We start from the raw sequence: 9,357 nt of genomic DNA, 5'->3' as shown, positions 1-9,357 counted from the left end.
GTCGGGGGAACAGGGAAGGGAGGCGGCAGGGGGAGGCGGGCCGGTTCGGCCGGATGGGGCAGGTGGGTTAGCTGGGCCAGATGGCCCAGGGGGGTTTGGGGGGTTTTCCTTTCTCTTTCCTTTTTTTCTTTTCTGTTTTATTTCATTTTAAAGTATTTAGTCTTTTATTAAAAATGTGTTTTCTGCACCATAATTACCTTTGTAATATTTGGCGTCCACCGAACATTTTTGTTTCAATTTTGAAAACTTTTATTGTCGACCTTAATTTTAAGTTTGAATTTGACGCGTTTTCGAATTATTCCGAGATTAGTAATAGTAATCGCAGATGACATGGCATCATTAGGAAAGTTTTACTGTAGCCAAATCATCCGGGCGTTACAATCCATATCCTTTTTGTGAGAGAGATCCTACGGGTATGTGTTCTTGAAGAAAGCTTTAATGAAAGATCTTTTCAAGAGTTCTACCAAATGCCTTTGTTTTGCTCTGTTACTCTTGAAGGTGTGCATTTCCTAAATGATTAAAAGTCACTTGATAACCTTCAACCACTTGGCTCGGAGTTCGCCTACTTTGTAAAGATGTACCCTTTGTGAGGGCTCAGAGTTTTTGAAATATCAGGTGCTCCCGAAGGAGCTCGGCCATTGGATCGAGCTCTCGCAATTTTGCAGAAAACTCCGCAAGAGTCCAGTAATTATGTGCAAGTTTAGCAGCTCCATCCCTAACCCTTCATCTGAGATCCAACGACCCACGTGGGCTTGTATGACCGGAGCACAGGAGGCTTGGGAGCACCTGATATTGCCCATGTTACTGTCGAGAACTAGTCAAATTTTAGAGCATCTCCAGCAGCTTTCCAAAAAACCTTCCCCTATAAATGCTTATTGGGGCTCTCGTAATAAATTTATTGGGTTTGAAAGGTGTGTAGCCGCAGCATATCCCCAATACAACTTCACATATACTCCCTCCGTTCCGAATTACTTGTCGCGGGTATGGATGTATCTAGATGTATTTTAGTTCTAGATCCATTTCTGCGACGAGTAATTTGGAACGGAGGGAGTACTTAGCCTGTATCCCCTCTCTCTACAATGGTCGGCGGTGAGGCAGGCATCTGGCTGCGGGCGTGCCGTGGCATGAAGTCTCGGGTGGTTGGCTCCCGCCAATGTCAATTTGGTTATTAGGGGAAGATGAGAAGTTTTTTAGGTGATCACCAAAAAACATTTGGGTAGATGGGAGCTGCTGCAGATGCTCTTAGATGACTATACATGTCCAAATCCAATATTCAAAATGGACAACTGAAACAAACAAACAAACAAACAAACAAACAAAAAGTCTGGATGTGTTCATGATATAATTATGTTATTTTAAGCTTCTTTGGCACATGCAGAGTAGATATGTTTATAGTAGTACAAGTCAACAGTTGCTTCATATTTTGAAAATAAGAAGAACAAATTGTCTTATAATTGTTTAGCAATGCCACTCAAAGTTGCACTTGCCGGCCATGGATCCAGCTGAAAGGAACAACCGGTAACTGCTTCGCCCTGCCCTGAGCTCGCTCCTCCAGCTTCCTGAACCTTGGTCCCAGTGAGCAGAGGAAATCCTGAGCCCGCCTCCCTTCCCCGGACAGCCCAGTGAGGTTGGCCACGTTCCACCTCTGGACCAGGAAGTCGAGGATGTCGGCGTAGTCCATGGCGGTGTAGACGCCCAGCCGTTGAGCCACCGCGCTGAAGTGCTCAAACAGGTTGTCGTCCTGCCCGTCGTACATCAAGTGGGCGGGCATCGTGACCTTCTTCCTCATCATGGCGGCGAAGGCCAGCACCGTGTAGTCGGGGTCGACCTCGAAGAGCTTCTCCACAATCTTGGTGTAGGCCGTCTCATGGCGCTTCTCGTCGGCCGCGATGGTGCCACATATCTGAGCCAGCTTCAGGTCCCCGTACTTCCTGGCGTGCCTTGCAGTGTTGCCGTGAGATATGAAGGTTGCCCTCTCTTGGAAAGATGTGTAGATGTAACCCTCATATGGGTTGCCCTCGGTTTTTGGATCCTACAAGAAGAGCACAAGGTAACTTACAACAACAAAATGGCACTCCATTCAACTAGCAAGTGTATGCATATGTTGACAAATTGTGGGTCTTTCCCCATTCGGGACATAATTGTAATCCTTGTGATTAATTTTGTGAACCAATTATAAAAATAAATAAATACAGCAAGGGTCCCAAATGTTATTCGACAATAGCAATTTTGTTACCTTCCCTTCTTTGACAGCAAAAAGGAAGCAAGAAAAATGGAGGTTGAGATAAAAAAGGAAATTCAGGAATCAGACACCAAGTGCGTGCTTACCATTCCAGCACCAAGGAGATACTGTATGGTCTTCTCAATCTGCCTCATATCAACCCTCCCAGTGAGGTACATGTACTTGTTCATGAGATCACCGTGCCTGTTCTCCTCGGCCGTCCATGCCCTCGTCCAGACAGCCCAGCTGGCTGGACTGGTGCCAGTATCGTCGCCGACACCGCCATCGAGAATATTGAGCATTGTCTGGTAAGTAGGGAGTGCTTCCTCAGTGACCATGTCTCCAACCAGACAGACCAAGTAGTCATCCGGGATCTCCTTGGCCCGTTCCCTCAACTCCTTGACTTCATCATAGAATCCATCCGAGGAAGGGTCTGGTAGGTAGTCCTGCGGCTGCCATGATTTCTCTACTGGCTTCAACAGGACCAGGATGTTTTCCTCTGCCCAGCGTTCCAATGAATCGAAAATTTCCTTCTTTTCAGGTGGGAATGGTTGCGTGAATCGGACTTGAGTGGAGGCCTTTTTGGGAGTTCCAACCCTTCGTAAGCAGACAAAGTAACTTATAATGCACAAGAGTAATGGGAAAATGGGTAATATAACACAACTAAATAATCAGATTAAAGCTCGAAAAAGAAAGACTATCCAGATTGATGAAAGACCTAGTATGTTTTTACTCCCAGCAAATTTACACTAGTTCATGCAAATTCAAGAGCTTGTGAGCTGTGCCAATGGGTCCAAAACTAAGTGCTAATTTCCATGAAATAAATCATCGATGCTACTCAGATACTCTTTTCGAGCAGCATGGCATGCTATTTGCAACTACATGCAAGAGGAAAACGTAATGAGCTCAAGCACGTAACTTCATTACACTAGTACTTCACGCCTTTTGAATGCCATGGCCTGCAGGTGAGTGATCTGGCCTCCACGACTACAGAACCGAGCAGGAGACCAGCAAAAAAATGCAAATAACACCCAATCTGCTTCTCACAATCATTCAACTAACAAAATAAAAAAAAGGGGCATACACAAAAGTTGCATGCCATGCAACTGAACTGTAGGATTTAAACATACATCTGTCCAAAGACAACAAAGCATAAAAACACTGTATGCAAGAAATAATAGCTCGCTCCGTAAACAAAACAAAACAAAAATAGAAGAGAAAACTACTTGTCAATAACCAAATCAGCTTGAAATAAGGCATAGAGTGAAAATTTCTCAAAACTCGACTCTCCAATATCCACAAGTACATTAAAGCAAGATTACGATGATAAAAGCATCAGCAAACAGATAAATGACCGAAAACAAATGAACATATTCTTTTATGACCAAATTCAGTTCAATCTAGGGAACCTACAGGAAGCCCGTTGGAAAAATCAAAGATTCATTCATTCCCAAGACAGAATAACCACTTGCCATCTCTGGTGTCCAAGTAGCAAAATATCAGCTCAACCAAGATCACGGAGCCGACACAAGCACTCCGAGCAAGATTCAAGAACAGAACAGGAATATATAACCAACCACAAAGTTTTTGCATGATGAAGAGGAAGAGCAGAACTCACTTGGCCTTGGAAGCCGTGGCCACCACTGTGAATTTCCTCCTCAGGCAAGAAGACACTAAAGGTGCATGGAAGGTGCCGCAGGAAGGCATGTATGCCATTAGATACATCAACTTATCAATCCACCAACACCACTTTCAACGCTGAGTTTAGAGTTTGGCAATACTTTGATTCTGCCCACACTTACGTACAAGCTGAGGTGGGAGGTAGAGTGAGCAGTTGGACTGGAGTACTAGTAGTCGGACTAGTACTAGTACTAAATGGAGGAGAGGAGACTGATTTCATTTTGTTTTTCTTGTTACTTCTGACCTGACGGCTTGTGCAAGGTTTTCAACCTCTTTTTGTTGCACTGAAAAAGAAACAGTTCCTACGGGATTAAAGTTAGTTGAGTCCCAAATACGCCAATATATATTCCTCTAGCGTGGGGGGAAAATACGCCCTTCAGAAATTTGAATACAAGCTCTTGAAACACAAAGATATCTAGTATGATAGAGTAACCTACAGGTAGGTGCAGAAATAAATAGTACTCCCTCCGTTCCACAATGTTGTGCATATAGATTTTTTTGAAAGTCATACTTAGCAAACTTTGACCAAGTTTATAGAGAAAACTATCTATATTTCAAATACCAAACATGTACATTATGAAAATATAGCTCATGATGTATCCAACGATATGTATTTGGTATTCTAGATGTACCTATTTTTCTCTATAAATATGGTCAAAGTTTGTAAATTTTGACTTTTCAAAAATATATACGCACTACATTGTGGAACGGAGGGAGTAAGAAGTATCCAAATCCTGTAGAATGCAAATAAAATTTTCACAAACATGAACAGAAAATAATAATTTGTGCTAAAATCCGACAATAGAACATAAATTTGAGTATATTCTAAATTTTCTTGTTTGGAGCGTCTCTCTATGCTTTTCCGAATTCAAATTGAACATTGAGTTTTTTTTGTAGACTATCTAACCAGCCATAAGTCATTGTAATTTAGAATCTACATGTTTTATGAGCATAATACATCGTATTATAATGCTGAATTGCGTTTAATGTGAAAATAAATTAGGCAGATGTTGCAGTTCGACCAGACCCAGCGTACATTCGTTTGGAGTACGAGTTCAATCTCTATCCAAGAATCGCATTTGAAACAAAACAACTGCAGGAATCATTTGGTAATCATCATAATTAAAATATGCCTGCAAACACATGAAGATCAATATTTGATTTGCATTCAATCTATTGCCGGCCCAGCCTAGATAAGAGTAGAGTGACCAATGTTCACACAACCTTTGCACAGTGGGACGTATTCTTAGGATGCTTACACATACATTCACTGAAATAGTGTGATGCGTGCTTGCAGGTTGCTTGAGAAGCCAAAAATGGTCACCTCTACACACCAACATACGCTTGCGTTCGCCTCCTGCTTGCACCTGCATCAAGAATGCATGATCAGAAACCACTTGGTCCAACCAGACATAAACTCTGTGTGTGCTTTTTTAGTACTAATGTTTCCTTTTCTACCAATTTGGCAATAATTCGCTTATGATGGTTTTAGCTCACCACCATAATGCGTGAAAATTTGGGGACCAAATACTTAACCCAGCAAATACCTAAATATGGAATTGGTTGGCCTAGGTGAATTTCACTTGTTCTTGAGCTGCTATGAGCATCGTTTGCAACAGTTTTATAACTACCCTTGGGCATTCTGTGCAACAATTTTTTTCTTCCTAGGATCCACCAGTAGCTAATTCATTAGCAGAGCTTCATGGATCGTACATCAACAGCCATTGGGGATATATGCAGGAGTACATGTTTATTTCATCAACAGCATACCGGATTACTTGCTAATTACGAGTACTCCGGAGTACTGTACATGCTACTGGATTGAATCATACATCAACAGCAAACAGACTACAGCCCAGCACTCAGCAGCAACAGGGAACAACACACAGCGGTTGCCCGAGGCGAGCAGGAACCGACGGACGTCGCGGGAAGACGATCAGCGAGCACATGACATCGACAGCACCTGTGTGTTGTCGAGGAGGAGGAGGAGAAATTCACCACGGCTGGACCGCAGCTGCTCCTCTTCTCTTTCACCTGGTCAGGGACTGTGGGAGGTGAGCGAGCGCCCGACCGATCCTAAGCCGGAGATGCGAGGGAATGAGTCCACGGGGAGAGTGGTGGGGTAGCGGAAGGTGAGCGGTGGTGGCGGCGCCTCACGAGGGCCACGCGAGCACCCATTTGCCCACCGCCGCCAAACGGGGCAAAGAGTTTCGCAATTTTCTTTCGAGAGTATGTACCAAATATTCACTTGTCGTATATCATATCTCAACGGATTGACGTAATTTTTCTACCGCATGGACAATGCTATATCCGCGGGTTTCTTTTAGTTTTTCTTTTCTTCCTTAGAGCATCTTCACTCGCGCTTTCAATATGCCCCTCACGGCTTTTTTTAAGCGTCGGTATCGAAAAATCGGTCCAGTCGCGTCCCAGGGCCTTGTTTATCGCCAGTTTGGGCCGAAATAATAGCCGGCGAACCCGAGCCGAACCCAAACCCCCGGGGGTCTCCGTTTCCCTCCATTCCTCCCTTCTGCCCCTCTTCTCCCGCCATTCTCCTCCATCTTCCCTCCATCCGCCCGCCACCGCCGAAGTACACGACCCCTCATGCTGCTACCGCTATCGATGCCACCCAACCGAAGCAGAGGAAGCCGAGGGCGCCGCCGTCCAAATCACCGGGCATGTCGAACGCCGACTGGAAGGCGGAGGCTCAGTGCCGGGAGGCTGTCAGCACCAACCGGCAGAACATGCTCAACGCCAAGAGGGCCCGGGATAGGGCGGCGACGGAGCAGGCGAAGGCGTCTCGTGCGGCGGAGCAAGAAGAGGTGTCTCGCGCGGAGATGATGAATCCACCCGGCGGCCACGGCCTGCACGCTCCCTGGAGCCAGCAGAGCGTCGGGTCGCCGGCCGGCTTCTCGCCGTCGACACACCCCTGGGGGTGCGCGCCCTCGACTGGCTACGCCGACGGCGACGCACACGGCGGGTTCAACCCCAACATCACCTTCCCGCATGGCTACCCGCCCAGCGCACGCCCTCACCGCATTCGCCGCCGTCCAGTACCCCCTGTCGGCGTCCTGGGAACGGGGGTACCCAGACTTGCTTGCTTGCGGCCCAGGGCGTGGCTCCACCAACGGTCTGGTACGTTCCATCTTCACCAGCAAGCACCCAAGACCCTCGCGAGGCGGACGACGCCAAGACCTCCTCCGGGGCGGCCTCGCTAGGCTGGCTCCTGAGGAGCGGAGATATCTATGCAAGTAGGGATGGCAATTTTATCCACGGATCTGGTTACCCATGGATACCCGATCCAGTTGGGCAAGGGTATGGGGCGCATTTCTGCCCATGGGTTCATGGATATGGATACCCACGAACAGTCGGGTTGGGCATGGTTATATTTTGTGCTCCATGGATATCCAATGGATACCTGTATGACATGTGGGGCCATATGCCAGTGACAGTAGAAAGAGCGAATCAATGGGAAATGGAAGGCAATATGCAACTGGTACCATAAGTTATATGCTACAGAATCAACCTCTGATATGTCACACTTGAGGGCTCATTGTATTACTTGTTGCCTACTTTTGCATGTAGTTTATGTTGTCATTTGTGAGTGAATGATGATGAGTTAATTTGACCTTTGGGAAGGCTTCATGCTGACTTTTCTATGCCCAAGGAGCTTCGTGGGTATGTGGGTATCCAGCGGGTTTGGGCATGGGCACAAGTTGTGCCCATGGATAATTTGGTAGATGGGCAGAGGGTAGGAAGATGGGTCATGGGTTGGATGTGGACCAGCTCCACCCGCCCCAAACCCGACCCATTGCCATCCCTATATGCAAGGTGCACCTTGCGAGGTCCACGTGACGTGAGCCATGACGACGAAGGCCAGGCGGGCGCCAGCGGACGCAAGATGCCAGTTTCCTATTTGGTGCTAAGGAAGCAGGCACATGTGAGGAATCATGAGGCATCAGACAAAGATTTTCATATCGGTGCAACAAGATCAAGACCAGCAGGACGGCAGAACGGAGGTCACCCCGGAGCCCACGGCGTCGTCACCACCAGAGCCTTTGGCAGACGAAGACCACCTTTTGTCAGGATAACTTGTATTAGTTGTCTCCCTTCGAAATTGACCGTCTTGGGATCCCTTCCCGCCTAAACATTTGGGAAGAGGACCAGGGCCTCTATAAATAGGGCTATCCACTACCGTAGTCAAGGATCGTCTCATGTGAATCGGATCCACTCCACCAAGGCTATTTCACCAGCTTATCGAGCTCAAGAACACCTCTCCTCATAAGGCTGTTTGTCCACTGTATTAGTTCATCCTCAGCCCTCGAGGCAATCCACCACACCACACTGGAGTAGGGTATTACACCACAACGGTGACCCGAACCAGTATAAACTTTCGTGTCACTTGTTCCTTGGGTTCGGCGAGTTAGGCCTAGAGATCGTTGCATGAGTGAGCGAGGGAGAGAGAGATCTTCGTGCGCACCCCAGTGTTTGAACCTCAAGGGTTTGCCGGAACCCACAATCCGACATTTGGCGCACCAGGTAGGGGTGCGCTGAAGCCCTTCTTCCGTTGATTCGCGCTCGACTGCTCCACCACATCCATGTCTAACGCTCACCGAGCCAGTGCTGAGCGTCGGGCCGCCCTCGCTGCCGGCGTCGCTCAGACGGCGCCCGTTAGCGGACCTCTCCGCCGTTCTCCGTCACCCGCTGCCAATGCCGTCACCGGCCCGACGGCTAACGAGCAGCAGGTCTCATCGCTGCACCCCTCCGTGCCGCGGGACGAACGCACCGCCACCCCGTCGCTGACTCCAGCCGGCTCGTCATCCCACGCTCGTGTCACGCCTGCGGACGCGCAAGCCGCGCTTCTCATGGCACGCGAGCTACCGCGTTAGCGCTCGGTCGACGACCTCTACGACGACTGGCTGGACCGCATCACCGAGCTTGTCAGCGCTGTCGGGGGCTCTCTTGCACCATCCCTCTCGCTGCCTCGCCCACCTCCAGCCGCAGGCGACGTAGGTCACGGAGTGCCTCCGTCGCCTCCGCATCAAGACGCGCCCTCGCACCAAGGCGCGTGGCTCACGGAGCGCCTTAGCCGCCTCTGCATCAAGACGGCATCCTCGCACCAAGGCGCGCGGTCCCGCAGCGTGAACCGCCATGCCGGGCGCCCGCGCATGAAGAAGGGAGCTGCCAAGAAGTCGCGAGGCCGCAAGAAAATGCTCCTGCGCTCCCAGCAACGTTACGTCAAGACCGCGCGCCGCCAGCGATGGCGGTGCGTGGATATCAGGATCAGGCTCCGCCACCGCGACGGGCTCCGGTGACTACTGCAGGTTGTCGTGCCTTTACTCCTGAGCTGCGCACCATCGTCTGGCTAGGAAAGTTCAAGCCAGACCTGCCTCCGCTCTACGATGGCACCCCCGACCCCACAGAGTTTTTGCAGCTCTACGAGCTGAGCATCGAGGCAG

General features: G+C 48.8%; 1 protein-coding gene across 1 annotated transcript; it reads right to left on the bottom strand.

Annotated features, from left to right (window-relative positions):
- Positions 1-1,331: 1,331 nt before the first annotated feature.
- LOC123102951 (stearoyl-[acyl-carrier-protein] 9-desaturase 5, chloroplastic) lies at positions 1,332-6,036 on the bottom strand. The gene is made up of 5 exons (XM_044524430.1): positions 5,900-6,036; positions 5,167-5,268; positions 3,840-4,185; positions 2,329-2,818; positions 1,332-2,032 (listed from the first exon to the last, which is right to left on the bottom strand). The coding sequence occupies exons 3-5, from the start codon at positions 3,944-3,946 to the stop codon at positions 1,472-1,474; spliced, it is 1,158 nt and encodes a 385-aa protein (XP_044380365.1). The 5' UTR covers positions 3,947-4,185; positions 5,167-5,268; positions 5,900-6,036; the 3' UTR covers positions 1,332-1,471.
- Positions 6,037-9,357: the final 3,321 nt, after the last annotated feature.

This window comes from Triticum aestivum, chromosome 5A, assembly GCF_018294505.1.
Source record: "Triticum aestivum cultivar Chinese Spring chromosome 5A, IWGSC CS RefSeq v2.1, whole genome shotgun sequence".
NCBI lineage: Eukaryota > Viridiplantae > Streptophyta > Magnoliopsida > Poales > Poaceae > Triticum > Triticum aestivum.
This window is presented reverse-complemented; position numbering and strand designations above follow the sequence as displayed.

Bases quoted from the DNA above. Each gene is read 5' to 3' on its own strand.
- LOC123102951 (XM_044524430.1), bottom strand. From the start codon at position 3,946: ATGTATCTAATGGCATACATGCCTTCCTGCGGCACCTTCCATGCACCT. The intron at 2,819-3,839 runs GTGAGTTCTGCT...CTGCTTACGAAG, and splicing joins GCCACGGCTTCCAAGGCCAA to GGTTGGAACTCCCAAAAAGG. The intron at 2,033-2,328 runs GTAAGCACGCAC...CTCTTCTTGTAG, and splicing joins ATCTCCTTGGTGCTGGAATG to GATCCAAAAACCGAGGGCAA.